Consider the following 24,182-nt stretch of genomic DNA (forward strand, 5'->3'; position numbering starts at 1 on the left):
GGACTTTTCTCAATAGTACGGTAATTTAAAAAAGTTATGCTTAAATTATTGTAGTAGAAGAAGTTATTACAAATATATGGTAGTTTTTGCCACTTAGGAGAGAGGAGATAGGAAAGAGGAAAGAGGGTGAACGGATAATTTTTTTTTTAAACCAAAATCATTTTTTCAAATTTCAAAAGACGAAATCGTCTTTTCAAAAGACGATTTAAAAAAAAATTCAAAAGGGAAATCGTCTCTTCAAGAGACGAGTTCCTATAATTTTTTTTTTTTTAAATTCCCAAATTATAAAAAAAATAAATAAAAATAAAAAATTCCTCAAGGGAACTCGCCTCTTGAAAAGACGAGTTCCCATGAAAAAAAAATATATATTTTTTTAAAAAAATTCCCAAATTATAAAAAAAAAAAAATCATCAAGGGAACTCGTCTTTTTTTAAGTTCCCATGGAAAAACAAATATATATATATTTTTAAATTCCCAAATAAAAAAAAAAAAAGAAAAAAGAAAAAAAAAACAATTCCTCAAGGGAACTCGTCTCTTGAAGAGACGAGTTCCATGAAAATATATATATATATATATATATATATATATATATATATATATATATATATATATATATATATATTTAAAAATTCCCAAATTAAAGAGACGAGTTTCCATGAAAAAAATATATATTTTTTAAAAAAAATTCCCAAAAAAAAAAAAAAACACAATTCCTCAAGGGAACTCGTCTATTGAAGAGACGAGTTCCCATGAAAAAAAATATTTTTTTTAAAAAGAAATTCCCAAATTATAAAAAAATAATAATAAAATAAAAAATAAAAATTTTTTTTATGGGAACTCATCTCTTGAAGAGACGAGTTCCCTTGAGGAATTTTTTTTTTTTAATTTGGGAATTTAAAAAAAAAAAAAATTCATGGGAACTCGTCTCTTGTTTTTTTTTTTCTCGAATTTTTTTATATTTTTTTTCCCATGGGAACTCGTCTCTTGAAGAGACGAGTTCCCTTAAGGAATTGCTTTTTTTTTTTTTTGTTATAATTTGGGAATTTTTTTAAAAAAATATTTTTTTTCATGGGAACTCGTCTCTTGAAGAGACGAGTTCCCTTGAGGAATTTTTTTTTTTTTTTTAAATAATTTGGGAATTTTTTTAAAAAATATATATATATTTTTTTTCCATGGAACTCGTCTCTTCGAGTTCCCTTGAGGAAAATATATATATTTTATAAATGGGGAATTTTTTAAAAAAAATAATATTTTTTTTTCATGGAACTCGTCTCTTGAAGAGACGATTTCCCTTTTGAAATTTTTTTAAGATAATTTTGGTTTTTAAAAAAAATTTATCCGTTCACCCTCTCTCCTCTCTCCTAGATGGCAAAAACTACCATATATTTGTAATAACTTCTTTTACTACAATAATTTAAGCATAACTTTTTAAAATTAAAAAGTCCTTCGCATCAACAATTAAATACCGCTAATTCCATTCACCTGCCATTCCAATATACCAGAAGAAGGCGGCACATTAAACCCAACTTCGAAAAAATTCAGGAGCCAACTGATATCGACTCCCCATCCTTTCTAATGATGATTTTGGCTTGGAGTCAAGCCTGGCCATGTTATGAATTTATGATACAGATGAGCAACCTAACTCCACCTGTCACAATATTTAATGCCCTTTTAAGTTTCAACAACAAAACCTTAGCCTCCAGCTCACAAGTTCAACTTCTGGGAAAGCTATTTATCTTCCCCTCCCTCTGTGTCCTTGTGCATGCGACACTCGTCTCTTATTTTTTCTTGAAGAAGCAGATGGAGGATTATATTGTAAAATTGGTTGTTTCGGGAGTTATTTCATGGGCGAGTGCTTTCATGGTAGTCAGGAGGATGTTCCCCAAGCGCTCTTTCGGTTTCTGCAACCGCCTTGTTTCTACGATTCATGCAACTCTGGCAGTGACCTTGTCCTCACTCACTGTGGAGGATTGGCGTTGCCCAGTTTGTCCTCTGGCCTCAAAATCATCTCCAAAGCAGGTATTTCATTCAGCAATGGAGATTTGTTTGCTTTTAGATTTTCTCTTTGAATCATGTGGAGTACCACTATATTGAAAATGCAGATGCAAACGCTAGCGGTGACCCTGGCTTATCTCATCTATGATCTGATTTGCTGCCTCTTGGAGGACAAACGTGTCAATCTCGACAATTCGATCCACCATTTAGTTAGCATTGTTGGTATTGGAGCAGGCCTCTTCTACGAAATGGTAACAACTAAGAATTAATAATACTACTTTACTCAAATATTTTGGTGACGAATTAATGTTAAGTATGGGGATATATGCAGTGTGGATCAGAGATGGTTGCATCATTATGGATAACAGAGATATCCAGCCCTTTCTTACACTTGAGGGAGCTTCTCAAAGAGCTTGGGTACAGGGACACCGATCTTAATTTGACCGTTGATGTCAGTACAGAAATATGACCCAAATTCTTATATAAAACTTACCTCTCTTTGATGTCAAGTCATCAACAGATCTAATTTTGGTGTCACACAGATGTTATTTGCAATCATATTCACAATTGCAAGGATGATATGTGGTCCATGCCTCGTTTATGTCACTCTATCTGCCAGCAATCCCCTCCTCATAAAGGTTTGTTTCTGTATTCACTGGTTTAAAGTGGCACGTACAGGAGCAAAGGGTGTAGTAACTACTAACTAGTAACAACCACTGAACTAGGGATGTTAATATTTGTTGGCTAATCTCTTCAGCTAGATTAATGTACCTTTCTATACTATCTCCAGGCAATGGCTTTGGGATTGCAGCTGGTCAGTGCTTTCTGGTTCTTCAAGATTGCTAGGATGGTGAAATACAAAATGACTAAAAGGACTAAATCTAAAGCAGTTGCTTCAAGCCTATAACATGGCCACACTGTAATAAAAACTCCAGCAGGCTTCCTCTCTTTGTTGTCTTCGAATTGCTTCTTCACCTCTCAGTTCTCACGAAATTGCACTACTATTGAACACCAAAAATCAGGGCTGCGGGGTGGAGGTACACGGGGCTTCAATGCCTAAAAACATGTTCTCTCTCCTAACAGTCTGGATGTCATGTACCTTAGTTTATTGTTTGGATGTCATGTACAAGTTTATTGTTTGGCTGTGTTCCTTCTCTTACTGACTAGTTTACATGTTTAAATTGCTATAATAGATGGCCAACTTTACAACTATTAAGTCCACTATTCTAATTACTAGCAACAATTTAGCTGTGCAAATAGGAGACTTTCATGAACAGGGGCAGTTTACAAATGTTGTTACTCTAGTGATTGAGAGAACGTAATAATATAATATGACTTTTAGAGCCCGTTTGACAGTGATTCTAGTGAAAGTGTTTCTGTGAAAAACATTTTTACGAGAATAAAAAAAAATGATTCTAATAGTGTTTTAAATAATATGTTGTATAAGTATAAAAACATTTTTAATATTAATAAATTACTAAAAAGTACATACAATTGTTTGAGGGGAGTAGTGTTTCCAATTTTTTTTTTTTGCCTCTTTTTGAAAACCATACCATTATATACCAACATGTATCACCACAATCCAAATTTCATATTCTTTTCTATTTCTCAGCTACCAAACGCATACAGAAATCCTGTCAATCATTAACAAAATCGCTCTCGCTTTGACTTCACCTCTCAAGTAGAGACCCTTTGGTGAAGATAATGGGACTTCGATGAAGTGCGGATGTTCCAGTTGCTTGTTTTTGCAGAGATAGTAAACCATCAGAACCTTCCTACTCTGTTGATACTTGGAAGACTTCTCCGTCCACACTTTGGCCCTCTTCGGACTCGCTTGCTTGTACTTCTTCATCCTGGCCTCCATTTCACCTCCAAAACCACATAAACTCCAAAACAAAGCATTTCAACAACTTCAACCGCCTTTAGTTTTTTCTATTCCCTGATTTTGCAGATGTTACACTCTTAACCACGCATAACCAAATCACACTGGATTTGACAATACTCTCCAAACCCCTCAAATACTCAGTGGATCAAACATTGAGAAATGAAGAAAATAAATTAAACAGTAAAATTCAATATAGACACGATAATGTAGAAAAGGAAGGAATATGGATGGAGAAAATGGGAGAAGTTTGAGAGAGAGTGTGGAAATCTGAGGAAGAAGAAAAATAATGGAAAGTGGTTAGAAGAGAGGATTGAAATTAGGGCTAATGACGCCAGCATTTAAAGCCAGAGAGAGAAAAGACAAGGAGGAGTGGTATGAAAGAGAAGGAGATGAGTTAGGGTGGTAGCGGACGAGAGAGGGAAGAGAAGATGACGGAGACCGGATGTGGATATGACAGTAGGAATGTCTTTCCTACTGTGTAGTCTCTGATGGAGAGCAATGGAGGAGCAGAACGAAGGAGAGAGGTATGAGTGAAAGGGAGGGAAAATATTGGGAATCACTTGGGGGCATTTTTGGTATATTTCAAAAATTTTGAAGTGTTTTTTTAAAAAAACACCTATCAAGTGTTTCTCTAAAAATCACTTTAAGTGTTTTTCCAAATTTTCAGAAGTGTTTTTTAAAATTTGCCAAACACCTTATTTTTATCTTAAAAACACTTAAAAGTGTTTTTGAGAGTAGAAACACTTTTAAAAATCACTAACTCTTAGTACCCAATGTAAGAAATGTTGTAACCCAATGGATTACCTTGTTAATTGTGGCTTTACTAATGACTAAATATTTAACTTACATGTGATCCAGACAGGCTCCCTCTTTTGAGTGTGTTTAGAAAATCCATTCCTTATGGTTTAGTTGATTTTCTAAGGTCAAGTGTGCCAGTTTCATTTGTGAACTACCTTGGTTTAGAAAAGAAGAATTGTTCTACATAAATTTATCACCATTGTGGCTACAATAAAAATAAAATCAAGTAGCAGGTAATAAAATGTATGAGAAATTATACCAAAAATAAAAAGATGATAGGAAATAGTTGTTTTGCTCTTTCTACCCAAGTTTCCTTTCTTTAATGGCAATTGAATTTTTCAGGTTCAGCTAACATTTGCCTTACTGTATTGAAGCACAAAACTTTTAGCATGCCCAAATTATGCATGCTGTGGTTGGCTCCCTGCTTGATAGAATGAGAAAATGCACTGCCTCGATCTTCCATGGCTCTTGAAATGGAATAACATGTGTTCTAGTCTTTCCCAAAATCAGCATTGTAGTGAGCACTAGATTCAAGTTTCTTTGCTTCATTCAGTTTCCGAACAGCCTGGAACGATACAAGATGATAAAAAGGAACAGACAAAGAAAATCAGCCATTTCAACTTCATCAAGACCAAGTAAATTGTTTCATTTTCCCCCTTTTGACAAGAAGAATGATATAAAATTTATTGTTCAATACAGAGATGAGGCTTATTAATTACTGGAAGCCAATGCCCCGAAGAAAAAGCTCACCTTCATGAAATCTTCATGTATCACATAATCACGTTCTGCACGAATAGCAGACATTCCAGCCTCCGTGCAAACATTACGAAGATCAGCCCCATTAAATCCCTGAAAAGATTGCAACAGAGAACATTTTCCATTAAGGATGCGGCAACAAATAGTTGAAACAAACCCAAGCCTCTCTCACTCACCTCTGCAAGCTTTACAACAGCCTCATAGTCAATCTCGCCATGCTTGGCAATCCCAGCCGCATGAATCTTAAGGATTTCCATTCTTGATTGCTCATTTGGCAATGGAATCTCTATCTTTCTGTCTAATCGCCCAGGACGAAGAAGTGCAGGGTCAAGAACATCAGGCCGGTTTGTTGCCATAATCATTTTAACCTATATCAAACAAATTTCAAAATAATATTTTTTTAGTTTACTAAGAAAAGCTTATGAATGAAAATGTCAGCTGCAAAAAATGCACAGATAACACCTGCACTATGAGCTAGCACGTCACCAATAGTACTTTATGCAGTTTTTCCTATGCTTGCTGGTAAAAAAGGTTAGGAGTAAAACAATGCAAAGTTAATACATAAATAATGGAATATATGAAACTGATATGAAGGAGTTCCACCATGTTGTGGAATTCATTCCTTTTAAGTTTCAACAGAACAATATAGTCATCTGTTATGCATGCATATAAAATAAAGTGTGTTGCAGAATTCAATCCTCAACCCAAAAATATATTCATCCAGCTGCACATATGTATAAAATAAACAACTAACACATCCCTGCAACATAACAAATGTGTGCACACCAACCGAGAAAGAATTAGAGAGCAAGAGAGAGACAAAACAACATATTCATCCAGTTATGCATGCATATAAAGTAAAATTGTGTTGCAGCATTCAATCCCCTCAACCCAAAAATGTATTCATCCAGTTATCCATGCATCTAGAATAAAGAAATAATACATCCCTACAATATAACACATACACCTGCACGCAAACAGGATGAGGAAGAGAAAGGCTTTTCTATTTCAATTATTAATAGTAATCTGAAGGGGGTTCCATGGCTAATTAAGATTGCCCACCTAAAAAGCATCCTGGAGGTAGGGGGTTTGTCAGGGGCAGCATGCGGGCTTCTAAATCTCATTACTAATCAAGGAAGTCCATGGCTAATCGAGATCACTCACCTAAACGGCATCCATGAGAGAGAGAGAGAGAGAGAGAGAGAGAGAGGAGGGGCTTTTATATTCCATTTATTAATAGCAATGTCAAGAGATTCCATGACTAATTGAGATTGCTCACCAAAAAGGCATCCATGTCTATCCTCCATGTTGAAAGTTACCAAATTCCTATCACACTCAATTACCCATTGTGCATTATGATTGAGGCTGTCCTTGCCAATAAAACTAGTCTAAAAATAGGTTATGATCAATTTAGATGAAAAGTACAGACACGTTTGGAAAGATCCTCTTTATACCAAAAAACTGTGATTTAAGCATGTTGTTTCCACCATCACTTAGGACTCAGTTATGAACCAAGAAATACCTTCCCAAGCTGGTCAAATCCATCAAGCTGATTAAGTAACTCCATCAGTGTTCTTTGTATTTCACGGTCAGCACTTGTTCCCTCACTGAAACGGCGTCCACCGATGGCATCAATCTCATCCATAAAAATAATGCAGGGCTTGAAAAATAAAAGCACATTATCAAAGTTAACTTTGGATAGACATAAATTATAAAAAAGGAACACATATTTCACAAAATCCAAGCTCTTACTTGGTGATCACGTGCATATCCAAACATTTCTCGTATTAACCTTGCACTTTCCCCAATGTATTTATCAATTATTGCACTTGAAACAACCTACAAACCAGAGGAAAAAAGAAGGCATTGCAGATTAAATTTAGGGAAAAATTCTCAGATCAAAGTACATCTTAAATGCAACACACCAAGTGTAAGTCTGACCTTCAAGAAGTTGGCATCTATATTACTGGCAATTGCTCTAGCTAATAATGTCTTCCCAGTACCAGGAGGCCCATAAAGAAGAACACCCTGCAAAAAAATAAAATTTAAGAGACTTTTTAATTAAGGAAAAAAAATAAAATCCATTCATGATACCACCACTAGGATGGCTAACTCAATTGACAATGCAGAACAGACCATACAGAATAACTAACAAATTAAAGTATGAATCACCTTGGGAGGTTTAATTCCAACTCTAAGAAAGAGTTCAGGATTCATTAGAGGTAGCTCAATTGATTCCCTGAGTTCTCGGATTTGATCTGATAACCCACCCACAGCTGAATAGCTGACATTACCAGGATCTTCGTGCAACATGTTATAAACAACTGGATCAACCTATTAAACATCATCATAGCACAATCTATCAGCAGAACCACACAAACTCTCTTTTTTCTTTTATGATTGTTACTAACTAAAATGTTGAAAATAATCATGATCAAATGGAGTAATCATCAATTCTAATGCCACTAAGTTATCCAGTTGGTATTACACAGCAAAGTCCACATAGAGAACCATGGTAACTTACTTCACGTGGAAGAGCTCGCATGATTGTGAGTGTTGTCATATCAAGAACCACTCTTGTTCCAGCAGTCAGTTTTTCCTTATCCACCTTACTGCGACAGCCAACTACATACCTGGGTCCACTACTTGCTTTTACGATCACTGAAATATTTCACACACAACCAATTAGATTCAATGGTATTAAACCAGCTTGATGCTACCTCTTAGGAACATTTCAACTGAAAGAGTGAAAAAAAAAAAGGAAGGGTGACAGGAGGCAATGAAAAACAATAAAGTATACTATGTGCCCAATATGTTTGTATCAAGTAGATTATATTCTATCCAAGTGGAAGCAAAAGAGTGGTAAAAAAAACCATTCAAGCAAAAGAAATCCCATATTCATTTTATAAATGTTTTCTATAAACTTCAACCTCACAAGCGACACATGTGATGCTACTAAGTATTAAGTGTTTGCCTGATTGATATACATTTTCGGTCCATTATCTGATAACTTAAGCTTTTAAGACCAATGGTAGTTTAATCTGGTGTTTGAGTTTGGTTCCTGGAGGTCCTAGCCTCCTAGGTCCAAACCTCTTAATTTGTTTATTCCTTCTTTATCAAATCCATGTGAAGCAGTATGTATAAAGGACCTGATATTTGTTGGTGGCCTATTTCCTAATAAGTGGAGACAAAGTTTAATCCCTGTCATTCATAATATGATATGCTTTTATACCAAACCCTCTAGACTAAATAATTTGCATTGGAGGAGAATGAGAATGTAATATATAAAGAAGGCTCTCACACTAGAGATCATGATCAAGTTTCAGTGGAAAAGAAATATATAGAAATATAAAAGGCGAGTAATTACAGCGTTCATTGTCAAGAGGCCGGAGAACTTCTCCAATGATCTGCCCAACACTCTGAAGAGACTTCAAATCATCCTCCGTTTTGTTGAACTCCTTCTTAGCACCACGTAAACTCTCCCTCACTGCATATTTTTCATTCCAACTCTTGTCAATACCATCACAATTATTCGGTGAGTAATACTTTTTTTTAACTCAAACTTCCATTTTTTTTTTCCTGAAAATTGAATTCAGAAGCAATTCACATTCCTATGAAATCCTTAAATTGCTTTGCAAGCAAACTGCCCTTTTGGTGTTCCATAAAAATCCACAAATATTACCAAAAAAATTCAACAAATTAAGCGGGAGAAATTTAGAGAAATGGGGAAAATAAGGGAAACAGAAAGTTAAGAAATCCCATTGCCAATTTCTCGGACAATCAATAAGGAAAAAAGAACAAAAAGAACAAAAGGACCTGATCGGACTCTAGAATCGAGTTCTTTGTGGTGGAGGAGCTTTTTACGGTAGTCCGCCAACACACTACGTCGACGCACTGCGTCTTCTCCATCGCTCATTGTCGCGCACAGGGAGAGATTGGTTTTCTTCGTTAGGAAACCTAAAAGCAACGAACAAGAAAAAGAATGAGAGAGAAATCCATGCTCGCTACTATTGAGTTTTTTTTACAGCCGTAATTACTAAACTGCCCCTTATGCTTTCTAAAATTCAAAACATTCCCATTAAGGAATAAAGACACCAAGCATGCGCTTTGCTACATGCCTCACCCCTGTAATTATTTTTTATAAATATTATTATCTTTTAATGCTTGCTCAATTATTTAATTAGGAATATTTCGTCATTTACTCTATTTTTCTAAATTCTAAGTGGTTTGTAAATCTTAATATTTATTACTTAATAAATAAAATTAATTTTAAATTAAATTGTTCAAATTATTAACTTAAAACTTATTATTTATTTTTTATTTTTAAGTATTAAGGTTGTTTAGTAAAATTAACTTAAATTTTAAAATTTATTTTTAGATATTAAATTAATATATTTACCTTTTTTAGTTGTAATTAATGTTTATTATTAAAACTTTTAATTAATTTTTTTTTTCATAAAAGATGAATTTGAATGTGAAGTCAAAGTTATTAAATATATTTTTATTAGATATGAGTAAATAAGACTAAAAAAAAATTTAATATTCAAAAGATGAATAAGAATAAATTAACCATTTTGACTTAATATTTCAAATTATTAATAATTTTAATTTATGATACTAAATCATTTTATCAAATATATTTAAAATACTTAATAATTTAATTAAGTTTGTGATAAGCACTAAAAAAATAATTATTAAACATAATAATTTTTTCAATTAAAATTAATTAATTTTTATATATTTAAAAAAAACTAAATGAACTTAAAAAAGAATCTAAAAATAATTTATTAATTTTAAATTTATTTTTTATATTTTTTTTACCCATTCTTTCCTTCTATTTTATCTTTTTCCGAGGATCAATCATAGCTTAAAGGATCAAATAATTTTTCAATATTTATTGTTTAACTTTAAATATTGTTTACTCACAAGTTAATAATATTATATTATTTGAGTTGATGCTGCTCCGGCTAGACTTAACAACCAAACCATTTCTTTAGAAAAAAATAATGTACTATATTAGTACTCATTTTTCTACATATGATACAAGGAAGCAGAGTCCCAAACCGATGACACCAAATCCAAAACAAAATTTTCAACTGAAAAATGTTTCAAGTGTCCTTGAAAATCAAGAAAATGCGTGGTTTTCTGCCTTCTTCAAGACTTCCTTTAGAACTGAAGCAATTCTCTGAGACATGTGGTGTTCTAAGAACCTCTCTTTAACCCTTTCGTACCCTCTCTTTCCCATTGTCAACCTCCTCTCAACATTTGTTGCTAGCTTCACAATATTATTTGCAAGAGGTTTCACGCCCTCTTTCCCAACATTATGCAACAAACCTGTTGTCCCATTTACCACAATCTCTGTGGTTCCTCCAGCTGCCGTGCCCTGTTGGGAAAACGAAAAACCAGCCCCAAGAACAATCACAAAGCATGTTAAAATAGAAAACCAAGTTTGGTTTGTGGTCAACAGCTTACCAGTACAGGCAGCTGAAAGGCCATTGCTTCAATGGTTATCCTCCCAAAACACTCTCCGCGGGCCTGCGCATGAATGTAGAGAGTAAGCTCCATGAGGTTGGCTTTAAACTAAAACAGTAACAGTAAATGAGATGCAGGCTCCATGGACTTGGAAAACAGAGATGAAAGGAGGCCAGGAATAGAATGGAAGGAAAATGGAATAAATGAAGGGAGATGAAACCGCTGCATTCTAAACTGCAGCCTGCTCAGAAAATGATCCTAACCAAGATAACCAGTAAGAAGATCTGAAATTGGGAGAATGGCTCTAGAAATATGATGTTACTGCCATAATCACAGGACAGAAAGAACAAAAGTTTTTGACAATATACAACCATGCAGAAAGCAGAGAAGTGGATTCCTTTTTTTCTTTGTACTGCAAGCTACTTTCGAAGAAATAGCCCATTTACCTTAACAACATATCACACGAAATTTTATTCAACAGCATTATTCCTGCCAAAATATCATTTTCATTAAAACAAATTGACCCAAAACACCCAATCTGCATTTGCAGTTTACTTTTAGTGTTCAAAAATTTCAGCCAGAAAAGAATAACTATAAGTAATAATTTCTTTATCATATTTAATTTCTCATTTTCCATCAAAAGGACAAACACCAACAAATTTATTGATTGTCCATTTTTCTTCTTCATCAATGCAAAATATTTCATAATTATTAAGAAGCTTGGCACCTAGCTTTTGTGTATTTGGAAAAGTGGAATCACCATTGAAATCTTTTCTCTCCAAACTATTAAGCATTCACAAACAACAAACTCGTCGCTGTTGAGGTGGAATAAAATTTTTTTTTAAAAAAACTATAGATTTGAAGATTATGGGCTGTTAATGAGTATCATGGGAGATGTCTTATCCTCCATTGGAGCCGAGCCAGACCCTTAATTCTAAATAGCAGTATTGTTACTGTATTGTCGAGCTTAGATTAAGTCAAATTGGACCCACTTGTACGAATCCAAAAATCAGGAGATTTGAACTACAATTTTCTAGAACACAATCTCCATTCCCCTAACCCCTCTCTACAAATAACATATTTGAGCTGAAAATCTCAAAATTTTCAGAACCCATTTCTCAATTATGTTTAAATCTTTCAATACAAAACTTAGGTTCTATCCGTTTGAAAAGAATTTTCAGCACTTGTCGAGAACACAGACAGTGGTATTCTTAGGATCAGCAAACTTTGTGGACACGCTCTTCAAGAACGCATCTTCATCATCTTGAGAAAACTGAACCTGAACCACTCCCTTATTCAAAATCTTCAAATTGGGAGAACCCAGATAGGCCAGGCTCTTCCCATCCCTGATATCCAAAAGCTGAGCATTAGGGTCATCTCTGAGCTTCCTAAAGGCATTAATAGCAGAAATGAATTTGAACTTCTTCAAATACTCCTGGGTCAGAGGCACTACAACTAGCCAAATGAATGTAACCCCAGCGACAAAAAAGGGGTTCCTGTTGAAAAAATCATCGATGGAAACAACTATAGACTCTAAGTTGATCTTGTCGTTGGCTGACACAACAGTTTCAGAAGCAAAGCAAGGAAGAGGAGCGAAAGAGGAGAGACCCAGTAGGAGATGAGGGATTTTATCTGGTTTTAGTGGAAATTGAGAGAGAAAAGCAGGAGAGGGAGAGGGAGAGAAGGTTTTGAAGATGAGAAGATGGTTAAGGGGAGGGTGGGCAGTTGTGGGTTTGTTGATGGGAATGGAGTTTGGGACGAGACCGATGGGTTTGAGGGTTTTAGGGTGGTTTTGGAAGGGTTTGGAAGGTGGGAGGACTCTGTAACTGTGAAGGGACTCCATGAATGTTAGAGAGCTTTTGGATTTGATAACAAGATGATAAGATTGCAATTTCCTTTTATAGTTTCTGAAAACTCATCCACTTCCTCTCTCTCTTTATTTTTACTCTTTATTTTTATGTTTTTATTTTTTATTTTTTATTTATTTTTTATGTTTTGCCAAAATTCTTCTTTTCCTCAAATATTATGAATAATAAGGAGGTTTATGTTTATTTTTGATAAATTTTATCTTTAAATTTTAATACTATTGAGGTAAAAAGGATGGAATAGTTTGATACCATGGACTAGATTTTTTAGAGTACTTAAAAATTATTTGAAAATGAAAAAATGTTTTTTTATATTTCAAACCTGCTTCTTCTTTTAATTTTAGTCAACAAAAGGTGGATATTTTGATTTTAATTAAATCTTGAAAACAGTTTAAAAAAAGGTTATTAAACATTATTAGAACCTAGATTGCTATCTACAAAATTAACAAAACTTACTCTATGTATATGATAAATTCTCAACCTAGAGAAAATGACAAGATTCTATTATAAAATTAAAAAGATTTCATTATATATTTTATAACTCGACACGAGCTCACTTTCTCCATCTTTCCCCATGCATTAAAATTTTCATCTTACATGATAGGTTGAGTTAGAATCTAAGGAAATACATAATGCTTTTATATATATATATATATATATATATATATATATATATATATATATATATATGGAGAATCTAAATGAATAAACATCAATTAAAAGGAGAAGCTTTTAGCTATATATGTTAGAAAATTAAGAAAAAAAGATCGCACAGTTCTAATTTAATGAATCCAAATAGATTTATAAAACTCATCTTATATCATTGTGGAAAACAGAGATGAAAGGAGGCCAGGAATAGAATGGAAGGAAAATGGAATAAATGAAGGGAGATGAAACCGCCGCATTCTAATCTGCAGCCTGCTCAGAAAATGGTCCTAACCAAGATAACCAGACTTTGAAAGACAAAAACTATGTTTTACTTCTTGACCATCTACAAAATTGTTCATTTTTTGTTTACAAAGTTTTGCTCAGTCCTCTTCAAAAGGAAATTTTCTGGTACAGCATGAACCACATGCATTCGATCAGTTATCCAATGAAAGCTTCTAATGTAATATACACAAAGCCTGCCTTCAGGTCCTCAAAAGCAGTTTTCACATAGTAGAAAAATCATAGAATTCCTTTTCAAACTCAACGCTGGCACAAGAGATTTTTGCAAAAATTTTCAGTACTCATAAGGAACCTGTCCAAGAACCTCCTTTCTCTATCTGTGGATTTGGTAGATAAACTCAAGTCTCTCTTTCATAGTTGCTAAATCCAAATTGAGAGTAGATTCTACCAGATCATGGATCAAAGGCCTTATTGCAACTTCCCAATATATCATAAAATAATAAGAGAAAAACAAAGGAACGAAAAAGACAAGGAAAAATAATTGTCTATCGATGTATAAACTATCAAAGAATGTTCTTGATTCTCTCTGGCAATACTAGCATATTTCAGAGGTATCCACTATTGGATGGCACTTCATAAGATTGCACAAACAAGCATGCATAAATAAGGTTTCATAAGTAAGTTGACATGATAAATGAATGGGCAATACCTGAGAATTTTGCACAAGAACATCAATAGAAGCCAAATAAGGAGCTACAGTCAAGGTTTTGTTGATGAAATGCACTTGGTCTTGAATTTTGTTCTCCACAACAAAGTTGCGAAGTTCGGTTTCAAATTTTGTTTGAGCATTCATGTCACTTCCCACTATTACTGCATGAATTGATGGCACCTGTAGTTTCCTCCCTTTGATCAGCTGCAAACTTTGATAGAAGGAACGCAGAAATAGATCCTGACCTTTCCCACGTGAAACACCTACAGTTTTAAAATGGAAAAAAGAAAAGAACGCCAAGGAGAATCATAATGAATGTAAATCCAAAGGGCAAAGAAAGAAACACAACTAAATTGACCACAAATTGAGACGACAGACAGGGTAGCAGCAGATGCCATCTTAAAATTTCAGGATAATAAAGATGGCTTGAAAAGCACAGGGTAGCAGCAGATGGCATCTTAAAACCTAAGGATGAGAAAATAAAAATGGCTTGAAAAGAAGGAACAATTTCCTTACAGTAGCAGAGCCTCTGGTGCATTTGAAATAATTTAAGCTTGCAATTCAGTTTCAAGATGAATAACTCAGGACTGAAGGCTACCTATTAAAAATGATGAGGTAAACCAGGATAAGCGAGTCTGATATAGAATCAAGATAGTTTGTAAGATATCTGGATTTTGGGGGGGAGACACTTTGTTAAATGCAGTTTCTGAACCAGGAAGAAAACCAGGAATTTGATTTGCTAGTGGATCAAGGACGTGCATATGGGGATGCATGCAGGAGGCAATTCTATCAGGAAACATAAATTTGGTTGAAACTACGATTTCACATTTGAAGTTCAAAATGGTACCTTTTTCGGATAGACTTAACCCTAAATAATTACCACACATCAAACTAAAACAGTTAAAGTTTGAACCTTTTGCACTTGCAAACAGGTAGGTAAAGTAACATTGTTGTCACCAGTAAGACTGAAAACTAGACTCATTATCTCATCAATAAGAAGAGCATACTATTTATTATGGCAAATAGTAAATCTTCATTCCGCACTCCAAGAGATTCCCGTACATGTTCACGGAGAACCCTTTTGGCCACATTGTTTTCAGCTATTTCCATCAGTTCTTTGCTATTTCCAAGGTGCACAACATAGGTTTCAGGCATCTTAATTCTGCAGAGAGCAAACAATTAGAAGTTTTTATAAAAGAAAAAAAACACAAAGCATAAATAAATACTACGCCACAAAATGAATGACCATTTTTCCCAGGTGTAATTGTAATTTTGGAGAAACAAAATCCCAAATGCCACATGGCCCTTCCAAGGCAGCAATAGCAGGAATGTTATAACTGAATCACCATTTTCAATACCTTAACTTGACTATCAGAGGAACAAGAGTGCAACATTACCAAGAAACATATTTCACAAGACAAGTGTTGCATTTATGAAAATTGAGATGGATGAGACAAAAACTAGGACATGTAGAAGTAGGAAATGAACAGGACTAAATACATCAAGGAGTAGAACATAATCTAATAAATCAAATTGCCCAAATTGGTGATAGTAGTAGGAGAACACCAATTGATAAGTTCAAACATGTTCGAAAAATACCAATGACATTGCCAGTGAGAACATGTAAGTATAGTTTATGTGTATAAAAATTTATAAATCATGGCTATAGAAAGCAATATTGATGAGATTCAGAAGAACATGTAATAAAACAGTACACTCATAGATGATTGAAGCATACCCTAACCGCTCTCGTGTTCTGTTCTTCCAGTACTCTGCCGTTGTGTGTGAATCAATCATGGCACCAGCAACATAGGGAAGGTGCTTAACATACTCCAATTTAAAATAATGCCCTCGCATTTCATGAATCCACCACAACACCTTTGGAAGAATGCGAGGGACATTTTCTTTAACCACAGAATCCAACCACTTCCCAGCCACAGCAGTATTTAAAACAACCAAATCAGCTTTAAGAGCCGTATCTATAGCTTCTTGACCCTTTGCAGGGAACACCTACCATTTCGAGAAAGTCACGATAAGAAATACAAAAGTAATGCGTCAATACCAAATAGCACAAAGCATGAGAGAAATAGCAAACAACCGCATTTCTACAAAATGTAAAATGTAGTAATGATTTACTACCTTGACTCCGCGGTCCAACATCCTGTGCTCCAAACTGTATATGACCTCATCTGAATCTGTGGGTTTTTGGATGGTAAGCCAGACAACTTCCGCACCCACACCTCTTAACAAAAATGCAAGCTCCATCAGTAACAGAGGTCCACCTACATACGAAGATGCCAATTATTTGTCTGATATAAGTTCCCTTTTGGAGCCTTTTTTCTCAAATCAAGGAATCACAATGGTTCAAAGATAAGAAGACAATACCAGAAAGAGAAAGCTCGTGAGAAACCAAGAGGACGAGCTTGGATTTCATGAATCGGAGAGGATTCGATGGGGTTTCAACTTGTGAGGTTACCTGAATTCGAGTGTTCTCATAGCTGTAATGGGGAGTAGTAGTAATAGTAGTAGTAGTAACGGAATTAGTGTTGCAGGAATCGGATGCGGCTCTGATGAGCAAGACTATCACGGTGGATGTTGAAAGCAATGCCACGAGCAAGAGAGGCCACCTCTTGTGAAATGTCAACCACGACGTCGACTGTTTCGCCATCGATTTGGTTTAGATCTCTGATCTTGACAAATATTTTTCCCGTTTCTAGGGTTTCATGTTTCGATCTGTGATCCTCTGCAACAATGGAGTCCTAGATGTTGTTAAAACGACGACGTTTTAAGCGGCAGATTAGAAGAATGCCCGTTCGCTCGCGTGCGGGGAGGATCTCAATTTCCTAAACTTACTCGACATCTAATTTAGTGAGAATTTCCTAGTGATTTCCCGCTCCATCTTGTCTAAAGACAAAAACTTGTCTGATGAGTATTAGACTGATGGGGTATTTTCAGAGAGGTGAGCTATTTAGACTGATGGGCATTGCAACTTTTCCTGGATTTTAGAGAGTTAAGCTTCAATAATTTGAGGGTGTGGAGATGGAATTTTCTGGTGAAATGAGAATTTACAGAGAGTGAGCTGAGTGGGGATTTTGAAGGAGAAATCAGAGAGAAGAGAAATCAGCAAGAAAAGAATCAGGCGGGCTTTGGCAGAGTATCCGAAACCAATCTCCCCTGCAGGGAACTCTAGCCACTCCCCCAGAACAGGTACTTCACTCATCCTATGTCATGGTAGTGATTGAAATGTCGAAAAAGTTCGGTGATATTTCTGAGAAAGACACAATATTTTTACCGATTTTTTTGGGAAATTTCCCGATATTTCCTACCAGTCCAGGCCGCGCACAGGATACAAAATCTGTCCATTTTTTTTTAAAAAAAAACATAAGCTATTAGGTAATCTGATCATGATTTGCAGGCAAAGGTTGTGCTTTTCAGCCTGGCTCAAAAATCGTGGATTTGGGGTTGGTGAAATTTAAATCGAATGGCACAAAAGCAAAGAGACCCCTAAAACAGATCCAAAAAACACAGGGAGCAAAAAAAAAAGCAATTTTTTTGGTTTTCCTTATGTTTTGCATGGATTTTCTCGGAAATCAAACGAGGATGAATTTTGTTGGGAATCAAACGGGGGTTAAAAAAATAATAATAACATGATTAGATTAGTACCTGCGAGGATTGAGACTGGCAGAGGAAAATAGGGCCTTTTTAGGGATTCTCTCGTCTGGAGGGCAACTTCAGAAAAGGGCTTCTTGATGCCCGAGGCCCCGAGTGGGAGAAGTGGGCGACCCTTTTGATTTTTAGATTTAGTAAAGATAAATAAATAAATAAAACAAAAAACAAATCATGAGCAAGGATGAAAGTTTCCATTTTTTTTCGCCTAGATTTCGCCGAAATTTCGGGTTTCGGTGGCCGGCGATACGAAAGAGGGGGACGAAATGTCAATGTGAGAAATTTCGCCAAATTTCGGTTAAAATCGGCGAAAAAATCGCCGAAAAATGGATGCAGGAGAAAAATCGGCGAAATCTTCCAAAAATCGCCGGATGCTGCAATTTATCGGCGAATTTTCGGTTTGTATCGCCGATTTTATTTCCGATTTTTCGGGAAATTTCCCGATATTTCCTACCAGTCCAGCCCGCGCACAGGATACAAAATCTGATCATGATTTGCAGGCAAAGGTCGTGTTTTTTAGCCTGGCTCAAAAATCGTGGATTTAGGGTTCGTGAAATTTAAATCCAATGGCACAAAAGCAAAGCGACCCCTAGAACAGATCCAGAAAACACAGGAAGCAAAAAAAAAAAAAAAGCAATCTTTCTGGTTTTCCTTGGGGGTTTTGAATGGATTTTCTCGGAAATCAAACGAGGATGAACTTTCCCGGAAAATGAATGGGGGATGGATTTTCTTGGGAATCAAACGGGGTTGCAGAAAAATAAAAATAAATAACAAGATTAGATTAGTACCTGGGAGGATTGAGAGTGGCAGAGGAAAATAGGGCCATTTTAGGGATTCTCTCGTCTGGAGGGCAACTTCAGAAGGGGCTTCTTGATGCCCGAGTGAGAGAAGTGGGTGGCCTTTTTTATTTTTAGATTTATTAGAGATTAAAAAAGAAGGAAACATATCATGAGAACAATTTTCCACTCTCAATATAAATAATTATTAATTATTCATCTTTATTTTGATTAAATCATTACCATGGATTAAAATTTCGATTTTTATCGATGACATTTTATGAATTAAAATTAATTTAATAAGATAAATTATTAATAATTTTAATTATTTAAATAAATTAATGTTAATAAAAAAATTATTACCACATATTTTTAATAAAATTTTAGAAATTAAATCTTAAATAAAATATTTTATTGATATTTCAAATTGGACTCTTATGCATCCGATGGTCCAAATTAAAACTGGATGTGATCCAATGGTCAGAATTGAACCTCAAGCTATGTAATAATATGTATAAATTATTGATATTTACTAAAATAAGTTTTTCATGAAACTTCATAATAAGTGTATAAGTACAATTGATATAATATAATTATGTATAATATCGAATTATATATATCCATATATATTAAATTATTCATCAAAACAACTTTAAATTGTCTATTATACTTTTAATTATATTAATACAAGGTTTTTTTATATATCCATGAGTTTTGATCAATTTTTTGCTTACAAATTTTTTTTTTTCAAAATATCCGTCGATATTTCTCCGATATATCTATAAAATCAAGTTACCGATATATCCATGATTACCGATATTTTCATCCATGAGAACAATTTTCCGCTTTCTATATAAATATTTATTAATTATCCATGTATATTTTGATCGATTTTTATCAACATATTTTATGAATTAAAATTAATTTGATAAGATAAATTATTAATAATTTTAATTATTTAAATAAATTAAAATGAATAGAAAAAGTTGTTACCACATATTTTTAATAAAATTTTAGAAATTAAATATCAAATAAAATATTTTATATAAATCAATTTAATTTTTCATTTAAATGTAATAAAATTCTAGACTTTTGAATGATAAAAATTTTAGTGTTAGAAAAGTTAGAAATAATAATGCAGATTGGAATATAAGTCTATCATTTTAAAAGAGTCCCTTATTACTTGTTATATTGTTTATTTGAAATTATGAATGTTGATTTGGGTATAAAGTAATAATAAAAATTTGAGGGAGACATTTTTTTTTAATAATTGTCTTTCTAATTAAATTTTGATTTGCTCAAATATTTAGTTAAAGTATAAGTATATGTTACTCATTAAAATTAAATTAAATTCTTTTGGTGAAGTGCAAAATGGTAGAAATGAAGACAACTAAGAGAGTACTAAATGATAGAGGACCTTGGTTGTGTTTGGATACGCTTATGAGTTACAAGAGGTACCCTAGTCATTCTACAAATGAACATGCGAATACGCTTATGAGTTACAAGAGGTACCCTAGTCATTTTACAAATGAACATGCGAATCGTGTGTAAAAAATATTTTCAAGTGTTTAGAAGGGGAATATATTTTATAGTCAGATAAAAAAAGATGAATTTTACAAATGTCATTAACGGAACCTGAGAAAAAAGTTTTAGAAAATATATGGGAATCCATCCAAGAAGGGCCTCATGGTTTGACAAATTGGTCTTTTGATGACTTAGTAGCTCTTTTCAAGGAACATTGGGAAAAATGCTTTGTGAAGAATGTCATGTTCATAACTTCTCTCACAAAGTTCGTACACCATCTCACAAAGTTCGTACACCCTCTCACAAAGTTTGTATCATCTCTCACAAAGTTCGTACACATTTTCACAAAGTTCGTATTTACTCTCACAAAGTTCATACCCCCTTTCATAAACTTCGTACCCCATCTCATAAAGTCCGTACCCCTTTTCACAAACTTCGTATCTTATCTCATAAAGTTCGTACCCCTTTTCACAAAGTTTGTACCACCTCTTACAAAATTCGTACTCCTTCTCACAAAGTTCGTTCCACATTTCACAAAGTTCGTACCACATTTCACAAGGTTCGTACCCCATCTTACAAGGTTTGTACCCCATCTCACAAGGTTCGTACCCCATCTCACAAAGTTCGTACACTCTCATAAAGTTCATACAATTTCTCACAATTTTCGTACCATCTATCTCACAAAGTTCGTATCCCATATCATAAAGTTTGCATCCCCTCTCACAAAGTTTATATCCCCCTTACAAAGTTTGCACACCATCTCACAAAGTTCGCCCCCCTTTCACAAAGTCCGCCCCCCTCTCACAAAGTTTGCACCCATTTTCACAAAGTTCACATCCCTTCTCACAATTTTCGTACCCACTCTCATATTGTTTTTCTTCTTCAAGATATATAAAACTTAATTTTCAAATTTAATCTACGAATACACAAAATAATAATATAAAAATATTGATGACAATTTCTTAACAAATGACTAAATGGTCTCAATTTGATTAATAATAACTTATAAAAAAAATTCAAAAATCTAAATGTTACAAATCATTACATATTTAAATGTCATTTCTATCTATAACAATTATATTTAAATGAAAAAAAATATAACAAATGTTACCTTTTTAACTAAATATAACAAATGTTACATTTTAACACTTGTAATCACTTGACATCTTTCATATAATGTATTCTTTAAGACATACAAAACTTCATCCTTAAATTTAATCTATGAAAAAAATAATAATATAAACATATTAATAACAATTTGATAACAAAATTTAATAATTAACTCATAAAAATTTCTAAAATTTAAATTTTATAAATCATTACATATTCATTATTTAACATTACATTTCTACCTCCTAAATTTATATTTAAATAAAAATATATCAAATATTACCTTTGACACTTGTAATTACTTGAAATCCTTCGTTCTTTTCATATAATACAAATTTTAAATTTTCTCCCTCAAAAAGTTTCAAACTTGTAAAATTTTCTTTTTTAGATAGAGTTAGGTAGTTTATTAAATAACAAATTATATTTGATATTTAATAATAAATTATAAAAAAAAAGTTGTAATATTTAGATTGTATGAAATGCATGTAATTATTTCTTACCAAGAAGTTACTAATAAGTTTTTATAAATTTTTTAATGACATGTACTTTACACACGTCATTTTATTATTTGGATCAAATGTAGGTAGGTACTCCAAAATAAAGAGTGGGTACCGAAGAAGGACCCAAACTCCCAACACCTCATCTATTATTTTATTTTATTTTATTTTTAAATATTAAAAGGCCAAAAATACCCTCTTCATTTTTATTTTTATTTTTTTAATTTCTTTCCTACACATCACTTTCGGAATTGACACAAATTTTAAAATTATAGTTATTTTTTTTTCATCGTCAAGGAACAAATGACAGAGTGGCAATAGAAAGCTTAAACATATTACAAACATGACAGAAGAAATACACCCATTAAACAACCTTCTTGCTTAGTTAATGCGGTGGCAGTTGGTCCTAATTTCACCATTTAGAGCAGTGAGCGGAGAGATGTTCCCCATCTTCACCATTGAAGTGGCAAACTGGTTGAGAAAGAGGGCTTCATCCTCGGCAAATCTCCTAACCAGCTCCTCAGTCTTGTCCACATTCCCAGTGAGAAGCACTTCGTCTGAAGTGAGCAGGCCTCTTCCCCAGAGAATGAGCTTGAAGTAGGTGTTATCAAATTTGGCAGGTGAGGCAAAGTCCAAGGGAGATATGTTGTTGTCACCCCCTGATTTTGGACACACTGATTTCAAGCCATTGTAGTAGGCTTTCTCTAGGGTCTCATCTGGCTGGTTGTCTCCATTTTGATTATACAACCTCTGCTTGAAGGTCACGCATCTTGCCATTCCAATCGTGTGCCCTCCTGCAAAAGATAACAAATGAAAACGTCAAGGAGGGAGTTGTCGTTTGAAAGGAAATGTAATAACATGAAAGAATAAAAAAGAATAAAAATACAGAAGACAAACTGAACACACCAGAGAGGGCAACAAGGTCAACTTCATCTAGGCCTTGGCGTTTGAAGAGTGTTATGAGGTTTTGAAGTGTGGAGTTTGGAGCAGGAATGTTGTTGTTTGAGCCAGTAAGGCTTGCTGTTTTTGAGTCCCTCCTCCCCAGTGGGAGCTCCCAAAATGGTCCACCTCTCTGTTTCACCACAACCCACCAAACTTTTTTAGCAAAAAAGCACAAGAAAAAATATATGTGAATTTCAGGACTGATGTATTCTACAATCTACATAATCATATGAAGTTTGAACTTCCAATTAAGCGGCTTACTAGTACAGTGGAGCCACGTGCGGCAAGGGCTAGAATGTCTGCACAAGAAACAGTCTGGGGGCATGCTTCTTCCAACTTGGCCTTGATCTCATCGATCACTTCAAATCCTCTAATTGAGTTCTTGTTCGGCCCTGACCCCTTTTCGCTGACTATGCTTGCACTATCGTCCAACAAGATGGATGCATCACAGCCCTGTAAAAATCAAACCATTGAGCAACAATGCCCATCAAAATGGCAGAATTACGTACATTGTATTAAGACGTAAGCAAGTACACGAGAGTAGAAAAGCATCTTTTGGAAGGAAGAGAAGCAAAGATACAACTCTTCTACATGAAGCTTAAGCAAGAAAAGAACGATTGTTTTTAGCAACCTGCACAAAACAGTCATGGAAGTGAAGCCTAAGGAGAGAGGCAGCCATCCTGGGCTCTTTTGCAATGGCTTTATCCAAGACTGACAGGACAATGTCGTTAGCTTGAGGGCATGAGTACTGATAGAAGCCTGGAAAGAGACCAGAAAACCTTCCTCCAGGATGGAAGCTACCATCCCAGCCAAAATCAACACCAGGGTGGGCAAGGGAGAATGTGGAAGAATGGAAAGCCGTCAGCATGAAAAAGCTATAGAGAACTTTGAAGAAAGCCATTTTGAACAGCTCCAATTCTAGGAGTGCAGTTACAGAGATAGGAATAAGTGAATAACGTGGGTGGCTTCTGCAGCATGTTTATAGTAGATTTCAAGTGATAAAACCAACCACTTTCCCTACCAAATCCTCTGAAGTGACTCCTAAAATGGATAGGTTATGACTATGTCAAGTTGTTGATGAGGGGTTTGGTTTTGACGGTGCTTCTGGTACAACCTGCTCCATGAACATTGTTGTGGCCTATCTTGACCTGGTTGACTTCATTGTTCAAAAAAAAAAAAATTGTGCCTTTTCTCTCTCTTCAGTGAATTATCCCCAGTTTTCTCTAGAATCTAGATGTTTTACTGGTCTACGATTCCCAAAGACTGAATCTCCGTCCTCATCAAGTTGCGTCCAGCTCA

At 34.4% G+C, this 24,182-nt stretch overlaps 4 protein-coding genes across 6 annotated transcripts; 1 reads left to right on the forward strand and 3 right to left on the reverse strand.

Moving 5' to 3' along the window:
• Positions 1 to 1,729: 1,729 nt before the first annotated feature.
• Positions 1,730 to 3,207, forward strand: LOC117907203 (TLC domain-containing protein 5-like). The gene is made up of 5 exons (XM_034820645.1): positions 1,730 to 2,019; positions 2,103 to 2,246; positions 2,327 to 2,446; positions 2,538 to 2,633; positions 2,786 to 3,207. Exons 1-5 carry the CDS (start codon positions 1,801 to 1,803, stop codon positions 2,900 to 2,902), a joined length of 696 nt encoding a protein of 231 aa, XP_034676536.1. The 5' UTR covers positions 1,730 to 1,800; the 3' UTR covers positions 2,903 to 3,207.
• Positions 3,208 to 4,838: 1,631 nt separating this feature from the next.
• LOC117905348 (26S proteasome regulatory subunit S10B homolog B) lies at positions 4,839 to 9,422 on the reverse strand. 2 transcript variants are annotated; one of them, XM_034818254.1, is made up of 10 exons: positions 9,251 to 9,417; positions 8,802 to 8,921; positions 7,959 to 8,095; positions 7,607 to 7,768; positions 7,376 to 7,462; positions 7,187 to 7,273; positions 6,957 to 7,094; positions 5,611 to 5,802; positions 5,429 to 5,527; positions 4,839 to 5,243 (listed from the first exon to the last, which is right to left on the reverse strand). In XM_034818254.1, the coding sequence occupies exons 1-10, from the start codon at positions 9,348 to 9,350 to the stop codon at positions 5,169 to 5,171; spliced, it is 1,197 nt and encodes a 398-aa protein (XP_034674145.1). In that variant the 5' UTR covers positions 9,351 to 9,417; the 3' UTR covers positions 4,839 to 5,168. The 2 variants fall into 2 exon arrangements, with proteins under 2 accessions (XP_034674145.1, XP_034674146.1); XM_034818255.1 differs by lacking the exons at positions 4,839 to 5,243; positions 5,429 to 5,527 and adding an exon at positions 5,897 to 5,953 and having other exon boundaries at positions 5,713 to 5,802; positions 9,251 to 9,422.
• Positions 9,423 to 10,402: 980 nt separating this feature from the next.
• Positions 10,403 to 18,865, reverse strand: LOC117906720. 2 transcript variants are annotated; one of them, XM_034819884.1, is made up of 8 exons: positions 18,823 to 18,865; positions 16,754 to 17,111; positions 16,508 to 16,650; positions 16,107 to 16,378; positions 15,376 to 15,530; positions 14,369 to 14,631; positions 10,907 to 10,969; positions 10,403 to 10,817 (listed from the first exon to the last, which is right to left on the reverse strand). In XM_034819884.1, the coding sequence occupies exons 2-8, from the start codon at positions 17,034 to 17,036 to the stop codon at positions 10,560 to 10,562; spliced, it is 1,437 nt and encodes a 478-aa protein (XP_034675775.1). In that variant the 5' UTR covers positions 17,037 to 17,111; positions 18,823 to 18,865; the 3' UTR covers positions 10,403 to 10,559. The 2 variants fall into 2 exon arrangements, with proteins under 2 accessions (XP_034675775.1, XP_034675774.1); XM_034819883.1 differs by lacking the exon at positions 18,823 to 18,865 and adding an exon at positions 18,032 to 18,180.
• Positions 18,866 to 22,192: 3,327 nt separating this feature from the next.
• On the reverse strand, positions 22,193 to 23,815 carry LOC117907268 (peroxidase 9). The gene is made up of 4 exons (XM_034820754.1): positions 23,515 to 23,815; positions 23,145 to 23,336; positions 22,848 to 23,013; positions 22,193 to 22,735 (listed from the first exon to the last, which is right to left on the reverse strand). Exons 1-4 carry the CDS (start codon positions 23,782 to 23,784, stop codon positions 22,323 to 22,325), a joined length of 1,041 nt encoding a protein of 346 aa, XP_034676645.1. The 5' UTR covers positions 23,785 to 23,815; the 3' UTR covers positions 22,193 to 22,322.
• Positions 23,816 to 24,182: the final 367 nt, after the last annotated feature.

Source organism: Vitis riparia, chromosome 18 (assembly GCF_004353265.1).
Source record: "Vitis riparia cultivar Riparia Gloire de Montpellier isolate 1030 chromosome 18, EGFV_Vit.rip_1.0, whole genome shotgun sequence".
In the NCBI taxonomy this organism is placed as follows: domain Eukaryota; kingdom Viridiplantae; phylum Streptophyta; class Magnoliopsida; order Vitales; family Vitaceae; genus Vitis; species Vitis riparia.

Excerpts from the sequence above, each read along its gene's own strand:
- LOC117907203 (XM_034820645.1), top strand. The coding sequence starts at position 1,801 with ATGGAGGATTATATTGTAAAATTGGTTGTTTCGGGAGTTATTTCATGG. Across the intron at positions 2,247-2,326 it reads CAGGCCTCTTCTACGAAATG|TGTGGATCAGAGATGGTTGC; the intron begins GTAACAACTAAG and ends GGATATATGCAG. Across the intron at positions 2,634-2,785 it reads GCAATCCCCTCCTCATAAAG|GCAATGGCTTTGGGATTGCA; the intron begins GTTTGTTTCTGT and ends TACTATCTCCAG.
- LOC117905348 (XM_034818254.1), bottom strand. The coding sequence starts at position 9,350 with ATGAGCGATGGAGAAGACGCAGTGCGTCGACGTAGTGTGTTGGCGGAC. Across the intron at positions 7,463-7,606 it reads TTGGAATTAAACCTCCCAAG|GGTGTTCTTCTTTATGGGCC; the intron begins GTGATTCATACT and ends ATTTTTTTGCAG. Across the intron at positions 7,095-7,186 it reads GATATGCACGTGATCACCAA|CCCTGCATTATTTTTATGGA; the intron begins GTAAGAGCTTGG and ends TTATTTTTCAAG.
- LOC117906720 (XM_034819884.1), bottom strand. The coding sequence starts at position 17,036 with ATGGCGAAACAGTCGACGTCGTGGTTGACATTTCACAAGAGGTGGCCT. Across the intron at positions 14,632-15,375 it reads ACTATTTGCCATAATAAATA|GTGTTTCACGTGGGAAAGGT; the intron begins GTATGCTCTTCT and ends TTAAAACTGTAG. Across the intron at positions 10,970-14,368 it reads TTCTTGTGCAAAATTCTCAG|GCCCGCGGAGAGTGTTTTGG; the intron begins GTATTGCCCATT and ends ATTCATGCGCAG.
- LOC117907268 (XM_034820754.1), bottom strand. The coding sequence starts at position 23,784 with ATGGCTTTCTTCAAAGTTCTCTATAGCTTTTTCATGCTGACGGCTTTC. Across the intron at positions 23,337-23,514 it reads TCCATGACTGTTTTGTGCAG|GGCTGTGATGCATCCATCTT; the intron begins GTTGCTAAAAAC and ends TGATTTTTACAG. Across the intron at positions 23,014-23,144 it reads CACGTGGCTCCACTGTACTA|AGAGGTGGACCATTTTGGGA; the intron begins GTAAGCCGCTTA and ends GTGGTGAAACAG.